Consider the following 26,225-nt stretch of genomic DNA (forward strand, 5'->3'; position numbering starts at 1 on the left):
TGGCTTCAGTTGCTTTTTTTTTTTTGTTTTGTGGTGCTGGGCAAGCACATTAGAGCTTTACCACTGAGCTCCACCCCAGCCTCTTTAGTTGCCATTTGAGAGAAAAATTAATTATGCTGAACTTTTTGAAGAATTCAGATAAAAAGTTTCACCCACTTCTTTCAAGTCTATTATTTTTCCGCATAGACAAGCCGTTAACACTTAATTAGTGGCTATTTATGATTAATAACTAAACTGATTCATTGAATACAAGCATATGGAGAGGCAGACTGAACTCTCATTGCCTTATTTATCTGTACACAGGGGGAGGCTGTGTCCAAGGTCATCTTCTCCTATGATTTTATTTCATGCACCCGCCAACACCTAAAACTTATGGCAGTAGAGAGATACCCTGCTCCCTACTACTAATCTGTTTATAGACACCAGCTCTGTGTCAGAGCAAGTTCCTACAGGCCTTTCTTTTCTGGCTGTCATTAGTTCTATTTAGAACCAGCTAGCTTGGATGGGTATTTTAAAACAGAGCTGCTGAGTTTAAGCCACATAGCCTTACTAGGCCAGTAGAGGAGCTGGAAGAAATGGTGCCAGAGTCTTTTCTCCCTTCTCTATGGGAACATGTGTGACCCCCAACATTATTAAGTGGATATAGTTATTATTTGGGCCTTCTGAGCCCAAATTCTGAGCTTTTGAGATTTGTGTTATTTAATTTATATGGTCCCTTAAAGTGAATAATATAACTACTGATCTGGTGTTAAATATATCTGGTGTGATGGTAAATTTTAGCTACTACTCTACTGAAGGAAGCTGATGGTCTATCAAATGCACAACATTTTTTTTTCTTTTTTTTTTTTTTGGTGGTACTGGGTTTGTACTCAGGGTTTTGTGCTTTCGAGGTAGGCACTCTACCATTTGAGCCAGACTGGGATCCTCCTGATCTCAGTCTCCAAGTAGCGAGGATTACAGGTATGAGGCAACACCTGGTGACAGGTCTATTGTTGATGATATTATGGCTAGTAAAGAGAGGCTGTTGTTAGATAAATAGTTTTATCTGACATTGACATCTCTCTGCTAGCCATAAATTTTTTGGTTTCAGTATGAAGATAAAATAATATAGGAAAAACTACCTCCAACACAACTTCCTAGTATTCTACAGATACATAAGGTAAAGGAAAGTTTAGTTATCATACTTGGTGGGGAAGGAAGAGATGGGAAATAGAGACAAGGAGAGAAAAAGGAAAAAGTTGAGAGTGTGGCAGGTGGACAGCTCTGGTCCTCAAATACTCTGCAGGAGGCCATGGTTTTGTTTCTCTCAGGTTTCCCTCTGTTGCAGGTAAGGAAAGAGATCTTTCTTGATGTTGGCCAGGAGATTAGAAGGGAGATTCATGTCTTTGTTGTCCAGACTAGGATCATCCCCACTTGGCTCACAGCACTACTTTTGTTCATCTAACAGTATTAGCATGGTTTCTGAAATCCAGGTAAAAAATACTATAAAAGTCAACAAAAGCTGGGTGCCAGTGGCTCATGCCTGTAATCCTAGCTACTGAAGAGGCAGAGATCAGGAGGATAGGGGTTCGAAGCCAGCCTGGGCAAATAGTTCTATGAGACCCTATCATGAGAAAACAAAAGAGGGCTGCTGGAGTGGCTCAAGGTGGCTTGAACCCTGAGTTCAAAGCCCTGGTACCACAAAAGAAAAAAAAAAAGTCAACAAAATTCTGTAGAATTCCTCTTAGAATCAGATAGCTACAGTGCACACCAAAACAATGTTTTTTCAGTTTTATTATATATTTGGCTTATATAATGACCCGTTTATATCAATGATAAACATTTCTGGTTTTTTGGTTTCAGATTATTTTGCTATGTAGCTCAGGCCTAGAACACATGATCTTCCTGCCTCAGCCTCCTGAATGCTGTGGATTACAAGTCTGTACCACCACACTTAGCTCAATGACAAATATGAGAATGAAAATTCCACTGTAACACTGAGGAGTATCCATAGAACTATCATATATTGAGCATATGGTCAATAGGTAAAATATTTTATATTAGGCTAGAAATCCAAGACATGTTTATTTATTTATTTTTTTGGTGAGACTGAGGTTTGAAGTCAAGGCTTTGCTCTTGCAAAGGAGCCTCTCTACCGCTTGAGTCATGCCTCTAGTCCATATTACTCTGGTTATTTTGAGAGGGGGTCTCCTAAACTACTTGCTTGGGCTGGCCTCAAACTGGGATCCTCCCGATCTCAGTCTCCAAGTAGCAAGGATTACAGGTATGAGGCAACACCTGGTGACAGGTCTATTGATGATATTATGTGTGCAGACTCAGGGCAGCCTATTCTTGGTTCAATGCGCTCCACTTTTCGAACTGATGAAATGCGTGCTTGTCTTCCCTTTCAGGATTTTTGTCAGTATTGTGTTTGGGCATGTTTATTTTACATGCCTGTATTGGAAGTTGTGCAACTTTTCATATATTTAAAGGTATTTCCCTTTCTGTTGACATCCTTGGCCCATTTTTCTACTGGGAAAATAGTTATTTTCTTACATGTTTTGATGAGTTCTTTGTATCTTAAGAAAAATAGCCCTCTGTCTTTAATATGTGTGGCAATATTTTTCTTTTATTTGACATTTTTTTTTTTTTGTAGTGCTGGGGATCGAACCCAGGGCCTTCTTGCACATGCTAGGCAAGTACTCTACCACTGAGACACATCTTCAGCCTGCTCATTTATTTGACTTTGTTTATGCCTTTTTTTTTTGCTATTCAAAACTTCTAATTGTGAAATGTGATTCTTTTCATGTTTTCAAACATGGCTTTCTCCATGTTTTCTTCACATATTTTCCTTAAGTTATTTTTATGGATTTTTCTTCTTTTTCAAGCATTTAGATCTTTGATCTGTTTGAAGTTAATCCTGGTTCATGGTGAAAGGTATGGATCCAGCATCTTTTCTTCCCAGATGAATATCCTGTAATAACAACATGATGTACCAAAGACAGCATTTTTTTTCTCCACTGATGATATCTTTATTGTGTATTAAACTTCTGTAAGTATATGATTTATTTCTAGGCTTTAAACTCTGTTCCAACAGTCTGTCTATTCATACACCTATGTCACACTGTGTTAGTATTTAATGACTGAGGTATTTTCCTAAATATTTTCTTGGAAATGGGGATGAGAGTATAACGAATTTAAAGAAAATAGGAAGAACTGACTTTCTTTTTGCTGTTGAATCTTTCTAGCCATGTAAATATCTTAGTGTATGTTTTAATTGCTAGTATAAATTGCTGTGCCCTAAGAGGTGTGACGATTACAAGAAAATCAGCACTATTGAGGACATTCCAATTCACTCACACACACACACACACACACACACACACTCCACAAAAAATAAATAAATCAAGGTAACATACAAGATGTACTTGTTCTATAAAATGGAATCTTTGGAAAGAGGAAATTATCTTGAAATTTTCTAGCTTGTTCCTGTCCTGGCTGCTACTTGCTGGGTCCTCCGCTATTTGTGAGTCTGTTCTTTTTTTTAATGGTACTGGGGTTTGAACTCAGGGCTTTCTTGCTCTCTCACTGGAGTGACTCTGCTAGCCCTGCTCCCTTTTTTGTTATTTGACAACACACTTTCTTTTCTCAGAGAGTATTTGGGAAAAAATATTGTGCTTTAATAGTCTTTCTTCTCTGTTTTCTGAAATGACATTTCTGAGAACTATGATACTTCTGAATCTTATTTCCTTGTTATTTTCATTCCAGAATCTTCTATATAATTTAGCTTTGCCTTGTTTGTTTCCATCCTTTTTTCTTTACCTAAGTTTTAGGAGACTTTCTTGACTTTTCTTACATCTTATGAATGGTATTTTCACTTACAATAACTTCATGACTTTGATTTTAGCAATTTTTGAAAATATCATAAACTTATGTTGTTCACTGACTTTTAATGGAAACATTACTTTCTCTCTTTTTCAAATCCTTTGAAGAAATTAATTACAATATTGTGCACATTCTTTTCTGCTCTAGATTTGCCCCCTGTGGTGAAGGGGATCAGTTTTTCTGTTTCCTGGGATTTTTCCCCTTTGTGCTGTTTTCTCCAGTTTCTCCTAGGTTTTGGTTGTGTGTTCCAATTTGTGAATAGAAGAGCAGTTTCCATTCTTCCTTCTTGCTGCTATGGATCATTCATCTGAATGACACAGCTGAATCCAATCCCTGTATGTGGACAAGACAATCTGTCTAGAGAGCTTCATTCTAGAGTCCTTAGGAACAAGGCAGACTCTTTTTTTCCCCACAAAGAGCAGAAGTGGAGTGTTTTAAACTGGGGCCCCTTCATTTTGCCTGATTCAAGTCTATTCTCAGAAGAGGATTCATTAATTTATAAAGTCATTTCCATAAATATGTTTTAAATTTCATTTGTAAAATTATGGAAGCATTATTTGCTCACTGTAAAATTAAAATACTGTGAAAGTGCCTGGCCCTAGTCTTTTACTTCTTTTACCACTTGTATGAGATCTTTAAGTACTATTTTATAGCACAGTCAGGTTTATAATAATCATTAATTCTGATATGCTTGCACAGTAATTTTTTGCAATCGTTGAGAACCAAAAACACGGCCTTGTGCCTATATCCCCACCAACCCACATCCTCAGCATACACTAATTTTTAAAAAGCTAATAGTATGTCCTTTAATTCTGGTATACCAAATACATAAGAAAATGACCCTAACTCTAAGATTGAATAAATCATTCATTAAAACTAACAAATGAGACCTGCATCTGGTCACACAATTGAAACTCAGGCTAAAACTAAAGCAAAACAACAAAAATGGGGCTGGAGGCATGGCTGAAGCAGTAGAGTGCCTGACTACCAAATGCAAGGTCCTGAGTTCAAAACAAAAAAAAAAAAACAGAACAAAACCCAATCAATCAACCCAACAACAACAAAACCCCAAAAATGACATTGCAGTATAATTAGTTTTAAAAATGAAAAGAGTTAAAGGAAAGGACATCCTTAAGAAATTTCTGAATCATGGTAATGGTGATTGTTACTGCACAAACAATCCCTGTGAGAGAGAAACTGTCTTTAAATCCCAAAGCTCCTATAATGCCATTTAATATTAACTATTTACACAGAGTGGTGGCATATTAAGACAGCTCAACTGCAGAGCAGCTGCTTAACAGTAGTGCATAGTTGATGCCAATAAATTGCTCGAAGTGGTAAACTCTGTAAAGATGTTGGCAAGGAGACACATAGATAGCATTTCTTGATGAAAATAGCTCTGACAAATATAATCAAACTATGCGCTCCACTGGCAGTTCAATAAAAGTGCTTTTACATAAGCAACAATGCATCATGACTAATAAGTCAGGTAATTCTGAACATCTTTTGCTTAAGGTAATACAAGGGAAAACCAACCTTGTTTTAAGCCAAGTATATAGATATTTTAGATAAGCTTCATAAAAAGTGTATTTAAAAAAGCATTCTATTGTGGAAATATTCAAAGACACAGAAAGTAGAGAGTGCTGTGCTTTGAACTATTCTACTGCCCAACTTCAACAAACAGCATGTTGTCAATATCATTAAAATAAGCTTTATTGAGACCTACTTCACATAGATTACAGTGCTTGCTTTTAAAGTGTCCAATGGTTGTTAGTATACAGACTGCTCCTCACTTAGGATGGTTCAGTTTAGGATTTTTCAACTTAACAATGGTGTGGAAGTGATATGAATTCAGTAGAAACTGTACTTTAAATTTACTCTTGTGATACCGGGTGGTGGCACTGAGCTGCAGCTCCTAGTTGGTCGTGTAGTAAGCATACACAACAGTACATTCTTCAGGCCTAATATACTTTTAGTAATGTACATTAATCGTGAGTACCTGTACTATCATTCTGTTTTCACTTTCAGTATACTATTAAGTAAGTTACCAAAATATCAGGTACTTTTATTTAGAAAAGACTTTATGTTAGATGATAATGCTCAACTGTAGAATTATATATAAATGTTCTGAGCACATTTAAGCGGCTAGGCCAAGCTATGTTTGGGAGGGCAGGTATACTAAATGCATTTTCCATTTGTCATTTTTTAAAATAAATTTTTTATTAGGATATATTCATTATATGGGGGGAGGATTCATATGACAATTCCGATTAGACTTATATTGTACGTTACTTACATTGGCCCCTCGTCTCTCCCCTCAACCTCCTCCCCATACCTCCTAAAGCAATTGCAAGAGGTTTCTTAGTTCTGTTTCATACAGGTATATGAAGTCCATCTACCATATATAATCATCTTAACCTCCTTCCTTCATCCTCTCCCTTCCAACTAGTACCCCGACCCCTACACTATACCTATTATTTTGCAGTCCTGGCTTTCATTATTAATATTTAAGTTGATGTTCAAAGGGGTGTCTCAATGTATGCCCACCATGGGTGTACTTTATTTTGGTCTGTTCAACCCCTTCCATTACTCTCCCTTACTCCCTTTACCTCTCACCCTCCACTGTTTTCCAACAGTTTTCAAAACACATCCATCCTTATATCCTCTACCTTCATATCTTATCTTATGTGATATTACTGATGCTCTATCATTTCCTTTTCCTTTCCCTCTTTCCCATAGAGTAGTTCCACTTTTACAAACATGTTCTACATCTGAGTTTGTATATGATCATGTTTGTAGTGCCCTAAACTGATGAATGGGTCAAGAAATTGTGGTATATATACACAATGGAGTATTACTCAGCCATAAAGAATAATAACATGGTTTGAAGGTAAATGGATGCAATTGGAGGACATCATGTCAAGTGAAGTAAGCCAGGATGAGAAACACAAAGGCCACATGTTTTCTCTTATACATGGAAGAAAGATCCAAAGATAAACATACACACAAATACAACCTAGGTGCCTACAACTGATGACTGGATGTTTCCAAAGCTTGGCTATTGTGAATAGTGCTGCAATGAACATCGGTGTACAGGTGTCTCTACTGTATCCTGTCTTACATTCTTTTGGGTACATGCCCAGGAACGATATCACGGGATCATATGGCAGTTTTAGCTCAAGTTTTTAGAGGAATCTCCATACTGCTTTCCATAGTGGCTGTACTAATTTGCATTTCCACCAGCAGTGTATCAGGGTTCCTGTTTTGCCATATCGTCACTGGCATTTGTTGTTATTACCCTTGATTCTGGCCATTCTAATTGTTTTCAAGGTTCATCCTTGTTGTATCATATTTCAGTATTTCCTTCCTTTTATGGCAAAATAACCTTCCACTGCACAGATACACTACATTTGGTTTATTTGTTCATCAGTTGGACATCTGAGTTATTCCCACCTTTTGGTTAATACTGCCATAAATATTCATGTACAGTGTTTTCTGTGTTTGCTTATAATTTCTCCTGGGTATGTACCTAGAAGTATAACTGCTGGGACACTGGGACATATGTAACTCTATGTTTAATTGTTTGAGGAATTGCCAAGATTGCTTTGCCAACATGTTTTTTATTATTATTATTTTTTTGAGACATGGTCTTGCTGGGTAGCCCAGCTGCCAACATTGTTTTACCTATTACCTTACCAAAATTTTTCTCCCTGAAATATTTTAAAGCATATTCCAGGTCTCAGATCATTACACTGGTAAGTAACTTTAGTAGAGATTTTTTTTTTTTTTTGAGACAGTGTCTTGTTATGTATTGTAGCCTAGCCTCCAACGATAATCCCTCTGCCTCAGCTAGGAAGCTAAGGATTACAGGCATGCACCACATCTGGATTTTAGTAGGGATTTTTTTTTTTTTTTTGGCAGTACTGAAGTTTGAACTCAGGGCCTTATGCTTGCTTGGCAAGTGCTCTACCATTTGAGTCACTCCACCAGCCAAGTAGGGACTTTTAACAAATAAACATTTAAAAAAAGAAGAGAGAGAAGCAAAGAGCAATCAGAAAATAATAAAACATGAAATCACTTCCACAACAACAAAAATTACTGCAGAATTAAAAAAAAAAACTAAGAGCAAAATGTCCTGTCTAACACATTTAAAAACAGGTTAAGGGCCATTAGTGTAGCTTAGCTGTAAGAGTATGTGCCTAGCATGTGCAAGGACCTGGGTTCAATCCCAAGCACACACACACACAAAGCGTAAGAGAAAATTTAAATTTAATTCAAAGCCATCCAACCGTACTCTAAGTGCTCAATAATAGTCTTAAGTTATCAAAGCAAACAATGAACAAAATAGACTTGGTATGGCAAAACCCTTAAGAGAACAGTATCAATATTTGCAACTGCAAACTGTTTCTTTTCCAGCCATTCAGCCTCCCCATTTAAATTCTTGCTCCCGTTGGTAGGCCAACCTTACCCTAGCCCTGACTCTGTGCCTCAAGGGAAGCACACGAAAATTTCAGGTCTGGAGGCAGGAAGAGAAGGGACATGTATTAACATTCACAGTGCCAGGTTTTGTGCTAAGTATATTATGTAATAATTTAATTCTCTCACAAATGCTAAGAGGTCGATATAATTTCAGATTTGAAGATGGGGAAAATGAGGCTTGACAGGCTGATGAAATTCAGTCAGGTTCATTTAGTTACAAAGAAGCAAAACCAGTATTCAAATGCAGGTCTTTCTGTGCCCAAAGCTGTTATACAATAATGCAGATGTCTTCTATCACTGGCCCTCGTACACACAATTCCAGGTGTCGAAGGGATCTTCAAGATGTTTAACCCAGCCTAAATACACAATAAAAAAAAAAAAATCCCCTCAGCATAAGCTGCATACATGTATTGAATTATCACACTGTACTCCATAAATAGGTACAATCATTATGTATCAGTAAAAATTAAAAGAAAGGAGGGGAGAGGGGATGAAGGAGAATGATGGAGGGGGTGAATTTACCTAAGATATATTGTAAGCATTTTTGTAAATGTCACAATGCATCCCCAGTACAACAATAATATGCAACTAGAAACAAAATTAAATTAAAAAAATTAAAATAAATATGTCTCTGACCATATGACCATCAAGCACAGGCTTGAAAAAATAAGGACAAATTACCTACTAATTTTTGGTGGGGTTAAATTGAGGTTTGAACTCAGGGCTTCACATTTGCAAAGCAGGTGCTCTACCTTGCTCTAATTATTTTGGAGATAGGGTCTCACAAACTATTTGCCCTGGCAGGCCTTAAACACTGATCTTCCCCATTTTAGCCTCCCCAGTAGCTAGGATTACAGGCATGAGCCACATGTACCTGGTTAAATGAACTATTTAACTTTTTAAACTGTTTTCTTATTGAACTACAAAAACAAAACAGAACCAAAACAACAACAACAAAAAAAGCAAAACAAAATAAATGAAACAAAATGGAAGGCGTCTCCTTAGGTTTTAATTCCGGCCTTTGGAGACTTGTACAAGAGGTCTCTTATTGCTTCTTTTGAATTTCTTATCTTTCTTTGAGTCTTATCTTCTTTAAACGTTCCCAGTTCATTCATCTCTCTTCTGACTGTAAAGAAGTCTTTCATCATTCTGTTTTCCTTAGATGTCTCCTAGTAATAATGTTTTGGAACTAGAACTGAGTAAAGAAAGTTCTGCCTAGGACAGAGCAGAATAAGGTCTACTCTTTATTCTAACACATTTGAGATGACAAACATTTTTAGAGCTATCCTCTATGACTGAGACATTAGTGACAGCTTGAATGTTTACCTGAGTGACAGCAAATGAGAGACAAGTGTGCTGTCCTGGCCTGAGGGATATAACTAACTACTCGAAACATTCTAACCTGCATCTGGATATGACCTTAGGTTTGTTCCCAACAGTGATGCAGGTAGAGGAAGGTAGTACTGTGAACACACTGAAGCGGGCTCCTGAGTTGCAATTTACTGCCATTGCAGAACAGACAAGACAGGTGGGCCTTGACTGTGTTCTGATTGGTTTGCCCAGACTCTGTAGCTCACCTCAGTGACTAATTCCTTGGTTTTCTGATGATTTGCCCTTTTTTGCTTTCTGGCATTCGTATCTTCCTGATGCCTGGCTTTTAGACCAAGAGCATTGCTTTCCTTTCTGCAACAATACTCATCTGGTTTCTGGCCCTACTGTTTCAGTATAAGCTGATACATTTGATGCTTTTTTGGTTGTTATTTTTGGTGTTCAATTTTGGTACCAATCTCACTCTCTAAACACTATCTCCACTTTGAGCACTAGTTTTCAGTCAGAGTGTGCCTTACTCCATGGTCTATATTTCTTCATGTTGTATTCGCAGCATTCTGGGTTTTCTTTTGGTAACGGGGTTTGAACTCAGGGCTTCACACTTACTTGACATACACTTTACCAATTGAGCCACTCTCCCAGCCCTTTTTTGTGTTGGGTATGATAGAGTCTCTTGAACTATTTCCTGGGGCTGGCTTTGTACCTCAATCCTCCCGATCTCTGCCACCTGAGTAGCTAGGATTACAGGTGTGAGCCACCGAGTCTGGCTTTATGCTTCTCTTGGTTTTAGCTCCTTGGTAAGGGATCAATGACCTGTTAAGTTTATGTCAAAATACTGCCAATATGGTCCCCTTAAAATTATGAGTACAGCCACAAATAATTGCTATTATTTTCTTCTGGTCAGCACTTATCTCCAGAGACTTACAGGTTTGCAGTTTGTGTGTGTGTGTGTGTGTGTGTCTCCCTCTGCCCTAGAATTATTTGGTTGTTATAAGCTGCTACTATTCTAAAAGTCATAAAAACAGGATTGGAAATGATAGTAAAAGATCACTTACTTGGTTTTTACTGATAAAAAAGTCAGAGAAGTATATTTACTATATAAGAGAAAACATCACAAAATTTTAAAATGGAGGGAGGAAAAATACACATTTCATTCTTCAAAATAAAACAGAACCAACTAGAAATGGCAAGTCTCTAGGGAACATGATAGATGTGAAAATGTGATATAAAAAAGTTTAAAGGGCATTTACACACAGATAAAATATTTTTATGATGAGATATTATATTGCTTCACACAAGACAGAGCTTTACTTGCAGGATTCAACAAAGATGCTTATAACTTTAAAGAAGGTGATGAAAAGATTAAAGAGAAAGGTAAAAACAACTCCAACCTAGTTCTATTAAGTTCTGTATAGTCTGTTTAAACACAATGGTCCACAGAACACATTCCAAAGAAGTTTAAGTGTCATTTATGCAACTGAAAACTGAGAACAGTGAACACTAGCAGACTGGACAACAGAGGCTGCGTTGCAACTTCTGTGAAATGGGTGTAAGGCTACTATAGGGCTCTATGAGACTTAGGAATGAAGCAACAAATGCAAAGAGAGCTAGAGTAAGATGTAAACAGAGAGCACTCTTATTATGTACAAATTAGTGAAATATACTTATTTTGGGGGAATATTAGTGGGTATAAGCAAAAGGATGGAGGGATAATTGAAAACATCTCTTTCCTTTGATTTTCTTGTTTCCAGGTATACTGGGGTGAAAGCAATGTATAACTGTTCCCAGAGAAGGGCAGTATAATATCCTTGATTTGAAAGCATTTTAAAATAGTTTGGTGGAAAGAAGTTGTAGGCATTAAAAATATTTTTATTCCCTGTATTCCCTCAGATTTCAATTCATAAAACCTTATAAAGAAAAAAAAATTCTAAAACGTTATGGAGGACTGGGATATAGATCAGTGGTAGAGTGCTTGCCTAGCATGCTGACTTCAATCCCAGCACTGAAAACAAAACAAAACAACCTCAAAAATAGGGGAAATATGACTGCTGCTGCACACATGTGTTTTTCCTATAACTGCCATTTTTTGAGACAGGGTCTCATTATGTAGCCATAACTAGTCTGGAACTTTCTAAGTAGCCCTGAACTCATGATCCTCCTGCCTCAGCCTCTGGAATGCTGGGATTATAGATATGTGTCATTATGCCTAATAAAAATTGCCTTTCTTTATATTTACATCCAGCAAATAAAATTATTTGTATTTCGGTTTTCATGGGTGCTGGAGATTAAAACCAGTACCTCCCCCACCCTGAGCCTATGTTCTACTAGTGAGCTATACCCCAGGTTGAGAAAGAGTTTTAACTTAACGATCACCTCCAAAACAATTATATTTTCACTTAAGGAAAAATTAACTTACCCAGTCAGTGATTCTTTTTTTCTTTTTGGTGTTTCTGTGATTTGAACTCAGGGCTTCATGATTGTAAGACAGGCATTCTACTACTTGAGCCATTCTGCCAGCCCCACTCAGTGATTTTTCTTAAGTCATGATGACTATAAATTTTAACTATATAGTTTCATAAAAATATGTAAAATGGTACTCTGAAGAAATCTTCAAAACAGTTAGTATGAACCAAAAAGAGTGACATGCATATAGAAACATGCAATTTATTGGAACCTTCCCTTTATGAAGCAGACTGCCTAAGGGTACTTGGGGTGCTGAAATGTCCCTGGGTTTTCGGAGACATCACAAAGAACATGAGTTAGAACCCAGGGACATAAGAATGCCATAAAAGAATGATAATTTTACTGTGACTTCACTTTTAAGAAACCTGGTAAACTGCAGGGCTTGCTTTCTTTCATTAAGTGACATACACTGCTGTTAAGAAACAAGTTATCTAGATAATGGGGATAAAGCCAACAGCAAGCACGTGTGGGGCCTGTACATTCTAGGTATTTGGTAAGCAGTGGTTGATCAATTCTGGTTAAATACTCTGAAATAACTGTGGGCTCTGAGAGATTCTGGAAGAAACAGCAGATGCCTCATGTCCTAGGAACAGATGTCGTATATATCACAAACACATACGATCCCACAGAGGCTTGATAACCAGAGGTTGCTGTTCCTCAGTGATCATGTCTCAGGTATTAGGAGCAGCCCCATTCTAGACAAATCTTCCAGACATGACTTTCTATTGGCTACTTTCAAATAGTCCTTTGAACTGTTCTTGGGTGTAAGCATCTGTGCTTTTACCAGTTAAAATGGTATTTGTTATCAGAGTGAAACATTTTTTGAGGGGAGGGGATGAGATATATTAAATGTCAATTTCTGAAGCTTTCTATTTGACAGCTTTGTAGTACAATTATTACTGATGATAGGACAGGATAATAACTAGTTTAATATTTAAATGAGTACTTATTATGTGCTAAATATTTTGCTAACAGCTAAGATACTAAGAGGAATTTGACACTCTATTGGGTGAGACAGAGAATATTACTAGAAACATATAGGAAAGGTAAGTTTTGCCAGGTATGTATACCTGTAATCCCAGCTCTTGGAGGCTGAGGCAGGTAGGTCCCAAGTTTGAGGACAGTCTGAGCTACATATAGAGACCTTCTCTCAAAAGAAAAGAAAAGAAAAAAGCTAGGTGTAGTGGTACATGCCTGTAATCTAAGCTACTCAGGAGGCAAGAGACAGGAGGGCTGTGGTTCAAGTCCAGCCCAATCAAAAGTCAGTGAAAACAAGCTGGGTGTGTAACACTTCAAAGCACATAGAATCTTTATTTATAATGAGGAAACTGAGTTTAGAGGGATGAAGTCATTATCTCCAGAATCTACAGCTATTAAGTGGTAGAGCTGGTACATAAACCCAAATTTTCTTTTGAGACAGGATCTCATATGTAGCCCTGGCTGGCCTTGAACTTATGATCCTCCTGCCTCTACCTAGGATTTCATATGTGCCACCATGCCCAGCTGGGAGGTAAAATGTCTCGATCTCATGTCCTCTTCTTGGTTACTCTACATTCTCTCATTCACACATCTTAAGGGCTGCTTAGTTTTCCTCTACTTTTCACTCATTTCTACTCATTAACTCACTGAAATCTGTCTCTTAGTTCTACTTAAATGGCTGTAGCAACTTATTAAATTCAAATGACAGTGTCTTTTGGTGTTTGTTTGGCCTGACTTGTATACATTATTTTTATGTTTCAGTTACTAATGAATAAAAATTTTAAACCACCTGTCAGCTTTAATGTTGATCAAAAAGCTCCTTTGGGCTCTCAATGTTTCTTTTTTCCTTTTTTTAATGTACAAGGGATCCTGAGGGCCAAAAGTTTAACCAGTACTTAAAAAACTGCTTTGACCTAGGTCTATTGTTTCATGGCGCCAGCCCTGTGGTTTTTCTATGGTGTTACCTTCTTTAAGAAAGGGGAACATATGCTCTGGAGGTTGGGATTGGGAGAAGGTTAGGGCATGGGGAGATCAACCTGAGGTGTGACGCTTTGGGCTGCAGCCTTCCTTTGGCTGGAGGACTTGAGGTTGGCCTTCTTAGATGATCCAGATGGCCAGTGTCTCCTCCATTTTTTTCTTGGAAGTCCTGCTCCATCTGCTGTGGTTTGGTCTATAGACTATTCCGGTTGGTTGGCAGTTCCTCAATCTTTGCCTCAAATAGGCAACATTTTTCTTCGTGAGAGGAATATATCCCCTGAAACTTGTCTTTGTGTCAGGTTACTGCTTGTTACTTTTTTGTTTTTTGGACGGGGTCTCATTATGAAGCCTAGGCTGGCCTAGAACTCTCTCTGTAATCTAGGTGACCTTGAACTCTGTAGGCCAGGCTGGTCTAAAATTTAAGATTCTCATGCCTTAACCTCCTGAGTGCTTAGATTATAGGTGTGCACCACCATGCCCAACAGTTGAGCTGTTTTTTAAGGAACCTTCTTTCCCTATTGAGATCGTTAATGGATTTCTGAGTCCTCCACAGTTCACTCTTCATGCTGTCTAAGGTTTGGGGATGTGTGTTGCTATTACCTGCTTATAGAGCCTGGGATATTCTCTGACATAAACATCTGGTGACCTCTATGTTTTCACTGGTCCAGTTGATCTTATATTCAGTGGAACTTTAGATCAACTGCACTGAATGAAGAGTGGTTTCAGAGGTTTTAGTTTACCATGGTGGAAAGGGTGTGATGGAACAGCTCACATCATGGTAGAGGCTGGCCTGACCTTTTTTCATTTTTTTGGGACTGGTGTTTGAACTCAGGACTTCGTATTTGCAAAGCAGGTGTTCTACTGCTTAAGCCACACCTCCAGTACATTTTGCTCTGGCTATTTTGGAGATGAGGTCTCATGAACTATTTGCTTGAGCTGGTCTTAAACCATGGTCCTCCTGATCTCAGTCTCCCAAGTACCAGGATTACAGGTGTAAAGTACCACCTTTCTGTTGTAAATCTCAAATCTAAATCTCTAAATGAGTCAGGAGCTTATACTCGTAACCCTGTACTGGCTGTACCCACTTAGATATTTTCTTGAACCTTTCTTTTCATCTATCTTCTATGTAACACCATCTAGTCCCAGGATATAAGCCAAAAGCTGGGGCATCAAGTCTCATGCTTCTTCTCTTCATCAGTTCCTAAATTCAATAATCAAGCCCTGACATTATGCTTCCTAAATAGCTTTCAAATTGGTCCATTTTTGTCTTACATCATCACCATCAGTTTAGTTCTCTGAAATACTGGAATAGTTTCCTAAGTGGGGTTCTTACCACTGCCCTTAATATAGCTTCAAAAACCATGAGAAAAGTCCTTGACATCAGCTTATTAAAATTGAGCTCAGTATTAAAGCAGACATTTGGCCAATTAGAGATACCATTCCTACTCTCAAAAGTTTATTTTTTCCAGGCATGATAACTCATACCTGTAATCTCAGCTACCTGGAAGACAGAGATTAGGAAGATTGAGGTTTGAGGCCAGCCCCAGCAAAGAGTTAGCAAGACTCCATCTCAACTGATAACTGAGTATGGTGTGTGCACACCCATGATCCTAGCTATGTGGGAGGCATAGATAGGAGGATCGTGATCTGAGGAAAAATAAAAAGCATAAGACTGTATGAAAAATGATCCAAAGGGGCATGGCTCAAGTGGCAGAGCACTTGCCTAAGAAGTGCAAGGTGCAGAGTTCAAACTCTAGAACCATCAAAAAAAAAAAAAAAAAAGAGAAAAAGTTTATCTATCTATTTATCTATCCTCTAGAAAGAAAAGCAGAGGTAGGGCTAGAGATGCAGCTCAGTGGTAGAGCTCTTACCTAGCACCAAAGCAAACAAAAAAGTAACAACTCCCTTCCACACACAAAAAGAAAAGCAGAATTAGAATTTCCAAAGGTGACCAGTAAATCTTGTATAATTAAGGCAAGTACGAATGGATAAAAATGTGTGAAAAATAAAGATAATTAATGAAGACTCCTGAGAAATAAGTTCGAGAAAGAATCAATTCTAAGAGATGATGATTTCTCTTATTCAAAATCTTTTACAAACTGAATGTTTATATTCTAGCCCTACTTTTGTTAACTAAGAGCCACACTGTATCAGTTAGTTGACCTTTCTTGTTGTCTCTTTTTTTAGCCTAATATTTAAGGTTTATATCTTACTTACATCTCTTTATTTACACTGGGTCTTAATTCTAGTGCAAGTAAAGATATATAAGAGTAAAATAAGGCTGGGAGAATGGTAGAGTGCCTCTGCCAGCAAGTGAGAGGCCCTGTATTCAAAACCTAATACCATCACCACCAAAAAAAAAAAAAATAGATTATAACCTAACCTACCTAAAAGAAACAGAAAAAGTTATTCTAAGATATAGGAGGGGAAAAAAGATTGTAACACCACAATAAGACATTCACTCTGCATTTCATGATAACTAAGACAATTCAGGAAACACATTAAATTACAAAGTTTTAATTTTCTGACAAAAACAAAGACTGTAACTTCATACTTTCCCAGAACTAATGCAAGCATTAATTCATGATGAGATTTTTGTCTAACTGGGTCTAAGAAGAAAGAGCATAAACTTCCCCCCAAGGAGAAAATGGCTTTACTTTTAATTTTAACAATATACAAACATGGTTGAATCTAACTCTTAGCAGTGTCAGTTTCATCTGTAACAATGGGGAGGTGATATTCACCAGTGAACTGTAGTAAAGATTAAATTATGTAATACATGCAGAAGGACATAGTAGACTGCCTTAAGTAGTTTTCTAACATAAGGAGATCACACTGGACTTTGCTTTGATCTGCTTTCTTATAAAAGCTGAAGAGCTAACAATAAATTAGTGGAAGGAGTTTTGTGAGGACAGATACATTGTTCTTTTTCTTCACTCCACTCTACAGCTTCTCTTAATACAAGGACAAAACTGGGAGAATTTAGAATCAAGAGGTGTGTACAGGTATGAGATCTCAATTCAACTGATGATCACAGTTTTAGTTAGTATTTGTTGCCCACTTGAATTTTGTAGTTTAAAAAGGCAACCTAAAATGTGCTATTTTCTCCATGGCCATCCTCCCTTCATATTTGTATATCATTTAAAAACTGCTAGACTAGGCTGGGGGTATAGTTCGGTGGCATTGAGTTTCGAATGCTTGAAGCCCAGGGTTCAACCCATAGCACACACACATAAAAGTTAGACTAATATATTTTCTCTAAAGAAAAGTTGAGACTAAAAATCATCTAATACACACTCATAATCACAAATATACACAACCATTTCTCAGTGTATGAATACTAAAAATTATACCATAAGAGACCAATATGCAGTTTTGGAAATTTTTAGATAACAATTGAATTCTTAACATGAGAGCTAACACTAATACGGAAAGTAGAGTCTTTCCTTGTCGGGCTCCAAATGCTTTAGAATTGTCAACCTAGAAGTGTTCCATTTCATTCTTTTCACTTTACACTTGCTTTGCTACCACGGTAGTTGCCCGTCTCCTTCACTTTACAGGAACATAAACCGCTTCAGCAGAACTCAGTAACTTTGCTTCAAAAGTGGAGAGCTGGAGCTGTCCAACTCAAAACAGAAAATGAGAAGCTTTAGAAAGTTAATTTGTTCTTTTTTCTGAGTCACAAATTTAAACTGTTCAACTTTGGCTGATTAAAACTTGACTTATGTTAATAATTTTCCCAGGAGCTTGACTAGTGTGAATCAAGCCAGCATCAGCCTTAGGTGCTCTCTTAGTTACCTTTTCTTGCTGTGACAAAACACCTGAGAAAATAATTTAAGGAAGGAAGGAAGGAAGGATTTGCTTTGTCAGTCCACAATCACTTGGCCCCATTGCTATGGACTTGTGCTAGAGCAGATCATGGAGGAAAGGATATAAAGAGCAAAGCTGCTGCTCACCTCAGAGCAGCAGGAAGTAGAGAGACAGACAGGACGGGGCCAGGACCAAGACATACTCTTCAAACACACACCTACTTCAAAGTGGCTTACTTCCTCCAACTAGGCCCCACCTCCTTGTTTCTACTATCACCCATCAAACTGTGAATCCAAGGATGGATTGATCACTGATGATGTTAGAGCCCTTATAATCCAGTCACTTCTAACTCCATCAGCTGGCCAGTAGGCCTTTTGCACATGACCTTTTGGAGCCAAATTACAACTGTTGTCAATTTTGAGGCAGCAGTGATTCTAAGATGCTGATTGCTTCTGCACCACCTGAGAGTGGTACCTCCTTACATTTTGTGCCCTAGGTGTCTTGCTTGTTTCACCCTAGTCCCAGTTCTGATTTTCACTTTCAAAAATATTTACTAGAGGTATATATATATATTTTTTTGTTTGTTTGTTTTTCTGGTATTGGGGTTTAAACTCAGGGCCTTGTACTTGCTAGGCAGGAGCTCTACCACTTAAACCATGTCTGCATCCCCCAGAGTGATTGTTTTTTGTTTGTCTTTGTTTTCTTAAGATAGGATAGTATCATGCAGCCCAGGCTGGCCTCTAACTCCTGCGTCAGCCTCCTGAATATTGGGATTATAGGTATGTGCCACACTGTTTTTTTGTTTGTGTGCTTTTGTAGTTCTGAGGATGAAACCCAGACCCTTGCACATGGCTAGGCAATTGTGTTACCACTGAGTTACAACCCCAGTCTTTTTACTTTGCTTTGAAAAGAAACAAAGTTGGCTGTCTTTAGATGTTTGGCATTATGAAATGCCCCAACAATGTATTAATAAGGTACATAAAAATTAAAATTTAATTAGATGCATGTCCATACAAACTTCACTGATGCCATGCAATTTAGTAGTAGGTAATTTACATCTTGCTAATATTTAATTTTCAGACTTAACCCACTAAATAAAGCTTTCACTTATTATTTGGACTCATGAATAATGTGACTTTGAGGATGATATATAAAGTATATCAATTGAAATTGCTTACATCTTTTTTCAAAGTCTGGCATAATCTTTCAGAATCAAATAAGAATTGGCATTCTGAAAAAAAATACTTGCTATGTAGTTTTATGGGAAAATTGTAGTTGATCTAGTTGAATAGACACCTGAAGTTACTTTCTCTTAATATCCAACTTCAAAAACACTTATGAAAATTCAATATAGTTAATAAATTAGGCTTTTACAGCAAAGAAACAATTATTTAAAGGCAGAATTCAAGAACACAAGTGATAGTAGTAGTGATGGATAAGGCCTGGAATGCTATGGGTTGGAAAAAGAAAATATCTTTGAAGAACCTTTACCTAGAAATCCAGCCCAAGGATACCCACCCACTCTCCCTTTCTCCCTCTTTCCCTCTCTCTCTGAGACAGAGTCTCATGGTCTCTCTATGTAGCCCAGGCTGGCTTTAAGCTTGTGATCCTCCAGCCTCAGCCTCCTGAGTGTTGGGATTACAGGCAGGTGCCACCATACCTAGCCCTTCTTTCTTTTTCACTAATCATATAAAAGGCACTTTTAAGAGAATTTACTCCAAAAGCCATCTCTAAGATGGAAGCAATTCTCCAGTTTCTCAGACACCATTTCTAGCATGTATACTTTTGAAGTGCTTCAAATAATAGTTCCCAGTTTATCTCTCTCTCTTTTTTGTTTTGGTGGAACTAGGGTTTGAATACAGAGCTTTGTGCTTAAAAAGCAGGTGCTCTACTACTTGAGTCACAACTCTAGTCCACTTTGCTCTCATTATTGGCAGATGGGGGTCTTGTGAACTATTTGCCCAGCCTGGCCTTGAATTGTGATTCTCCCCATCTCAGCCTCATAAGTAGCTAGGATTATAGGTGTGAGCCACCAGCACCTGGCTCAGTTTATCTCTTAATAATATTCATCCAATAATTTCTTCCCAAATAGCTAGTATACCCTTTCCAGACTAGGAAACAATGTCTTTAGATATGCATAAGTCAATAATGTGTTTTGAACATTTCTTTCTCTTTTACAGTAACAAAACGGTAAAACAATGGCTAATACAAGGCATTGGTAATATAGATCAGTGGAAACAAATGCTCTGAACTAAAAAACTAGGTTTAATAATACCAAACATCTGTGAGCAAAGATTGCTATACTTTGGAAAAGTTTGACAGCTCCTTATAAACATGTGCTTACTATGTGACTCAGCATTTGTGCTCCAGAGTAGGTACCCAAGAGAAACAGAAACCTCCATTTATTAAAAAAAAGTATATGATTGTTTATACTTTATTTAGATTTATAATACTTTATATTGTAATATTAATATAATTAATTAATAATTAGAATTATTGTTTTATTTATAATGTTCCAAAATGGAAATGACTCAAATATCTATCATTTGGTGAATGAATCAACAAACTGTGCTTCAGTGATGTAATATAGCATAATTAGTAAGTTAGCTGGGTATGATGGCTCACACCTATAATCCTAGCCAGTCAGGAGGCAGAGCCTGGAAGGACAATGGTTTTGAGGTCTGAGCAAAAAGTCTGAGAAATCCTACCTCAACTCAAAAAAGTTGGCATTTGCCTATCATCCCAGCTACTTAGGAAGCAGAAATAGAAAGACTGCTGTCCAGGCTGGTTGGGCATAAAAGGGAGACACTATCTTAAAAATAACCAAAGCAAAAAGGGCTGGGAGCATAGCTCAAGAGGTAGAGTGCCTACCTTACAAGAGCAAGGTCCCGAGTTCAAACCCCAATAATGCCAAAAAAAAAAAAAAGAACAAATAGGTATAGAAAATGGATCAATTACTGACAAGGCAGGGAACTGGGGAAAAGGGGCACAGGGACTTTTTAGGGTGATGGAATTACTCCACGTATTGACTGTAGTGATTGTTACGATGTGTATTTGTCAAAAAGCACAGAAATGTGCACCAAAAAGGGTAATTATTACTATTTGTATATTCTACCTTCATAAATCTGACTTAAACAAAACAAAAACTGACTTATCTCTTGGTTACTAATTGGCTTTTGTCAAGACATTTAAAACTCATGTTTCCCCCTATCCAATGGGGATCACAGTTAGTCTAAAAGATTTTTGATGAGAAACAAATGAAAAAAAATAAAAGAACTTTATAAACTTTGAAGCTCAATACAAATATTGTATTTTAGGCACCGGATATACGATAGGTAAGACTGAGGTACAATGAAGAAATTTACTGTCTCATGGCAGAAAGAGATAAAACAGATAATGATTAAATAATGTGGAACTCAGTGTCAGAAATATGAACAAACCAACACCGATCAAGAAGAAGGGGCATTCCAGAAATAAGAGTTAACTCTAAGTAAAGTATGTTACAAGTTGCATCACAAGATGCATCCAAGATGGATTTTGAAACGCTTAAAAGGGTAAAAATGATTACAAAATGGAAAAAGTACCTCACGATGATTGAGAAGTTTCTCTAAATCTAATGCCATTTGATTCTTCATCTGGAGCAAAGCTGACTTTTCTTTATTTAAATTGCTGTAAAAAGAAAAAAAAAGACAAAGTTTAAAAAGTGGGCATGTCAGGGTAAATGTGGGCACTGGTCTGGTGGTTTTGTCAGAAGACTTCTTTTCACAGTCCACAGCTCAACTGGGACGATTTCTGAGAATCCTTCCTTGCTATGAGGGGCAGAAAACCAGTGCTATCAAGTTGGCTGTTTCTTCCGGAAATGTGGAACGATGAAGTGGGGCTTATCAAAGGTAAAAAGAAAGTGTATACAGCAAATATTAAAACACAACATAGTCAATTAAAACACTGATCCTTAAAACTAAAAGTAGCATTTGATAGCTTCCACACACTAAATTGCCAGATATATAACTGAGTTAGATAAATGAACCAATCTGTGGTAAATGTGGGAAAATAATTTTTGTCTACAAATTCTTAGTTCAATTCCTAAGTCTTCATCGTGAATTTCCCGTTGATATCATCTGTAGGTGAGAAGCTATCTTAAGAACCTAAAGGTAGGACATAATAATATTTAAAAAAAATAAATATTTAAGGCCTGCTTTATATTGCTTATCGTTTTATTAGTCAGTGTACAGAAGTTAGAGTAATTAAATACATGAAATAATAATAAATAAAACATTCTATCAAACATCACCAGAATAAATCTACTAAACTGGGACTATAATAAAAATTAAGAAAAGAAATTATAAATTGAAGTAACATAGTTTCTCCAATGTTGGGACAAAATTTGTGAGAGTAAAATTAAGGAGAATTATTTGCTAGATAGGTAATACATCTTTAAGAGAATGGAAGGCCCAGCAATTTTTAAAATACTGGGCAGAATCTTTCTTTTTTAATTCAAAAAGCAGTAGTATACCTGCTGGAATAATTGTAATTCCACAGATTTATGAAGAAAAGCCCATGTACTCCTCTTCCTGGTAACTGAGAACTTGCCCAGGAAGAGTCCCAGGTCGTCCTCCAGAAGACTGGACACAGTTCTAACCTGTTTCCAGTGTGCCACTGACTCATCTGTGTGCTACAAAACATAACACAGCGCTCCACTGAACCTCACTTTTCACATCTCTAACAGCAGAAATTACTCAGGTATGTCAAAGCATATGTGAATTATCTAATGAATGATTCTATATAAAGCACCGAACACATAAAACTCTACATAAATGCTGTACACGATTACTAATTTAGATGAAAAACAGGCATCAGAGGAAAACAGTAATTAAATGCCAATAAAGGTAAGCAGCTTAGTAGAAAAACAAACTGACTTTCAGAATTAGGCGCCATAGATCCTACTGAGCCAAGGAGTTGAAAAGAATGAGATAGTATAAAAGAAACAGTGCCATGTGCTCAGAGTCCCCAAAGCACAGCAAGGATCAGATGTTTCTTAGACTCTAAAATTCTAATCTATACCTGGAATCACTTTGAAGATAAAACACTCTTCAAAATTAAAGTAAAATCCAGGAAAGAGGCCTGGGAATTTTCAAGGAACAGGTAAGTGTCTGTGTTCATATGTAAGTACACACATATACACAAGCATTTAAATATGCTCACATACAATACACATATTGTCCCTCTCTGCCTCAAATAGATAAAATGTAGCACAGTAGAAATGGAATGTTGAAGTAATTAAAGGATTTAGACTGAATAATTCATTAGGAATGTTTTATATGAAAGTTTAACTTTTAAGAATAAGGTAACTATTCAGTAGTTAACTAGCAAAAACAACCATACAGCATGAGGTAAGACAAGGTGAGTGGATAAACTGGGTACACATCAACTGTGTTGTATCTGAAAGACGTCAGTTATCGCAAGTCGTATGAACTCTACGCATAACACATCTGTGATTACAGTATCTGGGTGTACATTTTGAAAGTCTTATTCTTTACTACAATATGCTTCAACCCCAAACGAGCCTACCTTCAACATGTGAGTCTCTAAAACTTAATATGATGATTATTATATTTGCTGGTCTGCTAGTATGTATGTAATTACTCAACAGAAATTTATTCTTTATAAGTATATTTCCTAACAGTGAAAACTTACCTTTAAAAATGTAAAACTTCTATGTGGGACTCATAAAACAACTACAAAACAAATCTCCTTATAAGCACATTTATCTTGAATGGCATATTATGCCATAATTGTTCAATTCACTGTTAATAATTACTTAGAAACTCATGTTTATGGCTCTGTTCACCTGCTATATGAAAACATATTCTTGATATATTGTTCCTTAACTTCCGGGATCAATACATGCTGGCTTAGCCTGGCAAGAGAAGTTGACAATGTACTCTTTTCTTTAACTATGAGTTAAATAATAAAATGAGAACTGACAACAGGGAGAGAAAATTTATGCTAATTTTTCTCTTTGTCTGCAGAGATCTCACTGTTGCTCAGACAGTCTTGGTGGAGAGTTAACAGTATTCTTTTAGAATGGATTGTCACTTTAATGATAGGGGAATTTGAAGCAGTTACTAGAGATATCTCAAGTGTAAGTTTTAAAACACATTTGTACCAATTTTTTATCAGTGCATATTTACTCTAATCTTTCTAGATATTGAACATATATAATTAGCTGAATTTGCAAGGGTAAGTGTGGTAGAGCAGTATTGTTTAATATTCAATTCATTACAGAGCTCTTATTTTATAAGTTAGAAAAACATTTTTATAATCAGTTGATAGAAATATTCCTTTTTTTGGGTGGCACTCAGGCTTGAACTCAGGGCCTCATGTTTGCTAGGCAGTGCTCTACCACTTGAGGCGGTCCATCAGCCCTTTTTTATGTTTGGTATTTTTGAGTTAGGGTCTCATAAATTATTTGCCCAGGGCATTGAACCTCGATCCTCCTGATCTAGCCAGGATTACAGCTATGAGCCACTGGCACTTGGCCTGATAGAAATATTCTTAACAAATAATCCACCAAAGAGGAATAGGAATTTGTTTCTCTTGTCTACCACCTACCTCAGAAATTGGAATTTTTAAAGAATATTAATAACTTAGTAACTCTTTCTGATGGGCCATCTAATGTTGAAAATTTGAAATGATAAAGGACAAGGGGATGGAGGAAAAGTAACACTTGCTGAATTTCTCCTATGTGCCAGAAATTTTATGTATGTCCCTTCATTTAATTTTCACATTATTTTCTGTGCTTCACAGGCACATTTACCTTGAGAAAAGAAATCAGGTTGATGTGTATTTAAAACCCAGGCTAGTTCCACTGCAGGACTGGAAACATCATGGGCTTAGAGAAGGGTGGAGACTGAGTGAGGGTACACAGAACTGGGATCTCTCTTAATCTATCTGACTTATTGGTGGAGCTGACTTTTACTTTTTTTATCACATGTAACCAGGATATATTTACACCATCTCAAGTGCATTCATACTACTGAATGCACTTTAACTTTTTACATTAGGAGGCAGTTGCTTCAATTAAGAGCAACATTTCATATCCTATGAAATTAGTTCAGAATATGCTAAAATATACCATAAATTCATGAAACATAGAGTGTTAGAGGACTCAAATGTTTAACAAAAATATTTTGGCAGTTAATTCTGTAACTGACATAGCTTTTATGATTACTGTTGCTATTATTAAGGGAGTCTTAACTTTTGTCCAAATTCAATACATTTTGAGAAATATTGTTATTTTTGGTGGAAGTGGGGTTTGAACTTAGGGCTTGGCACTTGCAAGGCAGGTATTCTACTACTTGAGCCATATCTTCAGCCCTTTTATCCTCCTCTGGTTATTTATTTATTTATTTGTCCAACCTGGCTTGGACCACAATCCTCCTTCCATCACAGCTGGGATGATAGGTGCTTACCACCACAACTAGCTTATTTCCACTGAGATGAAGTCTCACAAACTTTTTTGTCCAGGATTGCAATGGATCCTTGATCCTCTCAATCTCAGCCTCCTGAATAGTTTGGAATGACTGGCATAAGCCACTGGGGCCAGCTATTGGTTGAAATGATATCTTACAAACCTTTTTGCTGGGGCTGTCCTCAAACTACCATCCTCAAGATCTCAGCCTCCCAAGTAGCTAGTATTACAGGTATTAGCCACTGGTGCCCAGCTTACTTCCTATTTTGAAGATAACTATCTAGATACAAATTTGTTAAAGGTAAGATAAATACTAATAACAGCAAACATTTATTAAGTATGTATCATGTTTAAGCAATATGTTATGCAGAATATAAAAATTTTATCTCTTAAGATGGGCACTCAGGCCAAACTGGGTAAAAATTCATAAGATCCCATCTCCAGAAATAATCAGAGCAAAATGGACTGGAGGTGTGGCTCAAGTGGTAAAGAGCCTGCTTTGCAAGCGTGAAGCCCTGAGTTCAAATCCCAGTCCTACCAAAAAAAACCCAAACTATCATTTAATCCTCAGAATAATGACATATGAATTAGGTACTGTTAAGACCATTCTATTTTCACAAATGAGGAAATTGGCTATCCTGTTCAATTCCATAGGCATGAGCCAAAGTGAGAATTAAAATGAAAATTAATTTAAATAAAATTAAAATTTTAGTGCTCAGTAACACTAGTCACTTTTCAAATGCACATCTGCCAAATGTGACTACCATACTGGTCAGAGCAGACATGGAAACTTATCATTTCAGAAAGTTGTATAGGATAATAAAAGCTTAGAGTTTCACTGATTGCCCCAATT

General features: G+C 37.0%; 1 protein-coding gene across 8 annotated transcripts in view; it reads right to left on the reverse strand.

Annotated features, from left to right (window-relative positions):
- The window catches only part of Pibf1 (progesterone immunomodulatory binding factor 1), a 183,142-nt gene that overhangs the window by 13,396 nt on the left and 143,521 nt on the right, over window positions 1–26,225 (reverse strand). For 4 of the 8 annotated variants that reach the window (XR_012436202.1, XM_074043235.1, XM_074043234.1 and 1 more), the window contains one exon: window positions 21,486–21,570. Coding sequence is in view for 3 of the 8 variants with exons in the window: in XM_074043235.1 (XP_073899336.1) it covers window positions 21,486–21,570 (85 nt within the window). In the remaining 5 variants the exon portion in view is untranslated. Of the gene's footprint in view, window positions 1–8,469; window positions 8,700–21,485; window positions 21,571–26,225 lie in introns of those variants that run through there. The other 4 variants (XR_012436203.1, XR_012436199.1, XR_012436201.1 and 1 more) reach the window with 2 other exon arrangements.

Source organism: Castor canadensis, chromosome 10, assembly GCF_047511655.1.
Source record: "Castor canadensis chromosome 10, mCasCan1.hap1v2, whole genome shotgun sequence".
Taxonomy (NCBI): domain Eukaryota; kingdom Metazoa; phylum Chordata; class Mammalia; order Rodentia; family Castoridae; genus Castor; species Castor canadensis.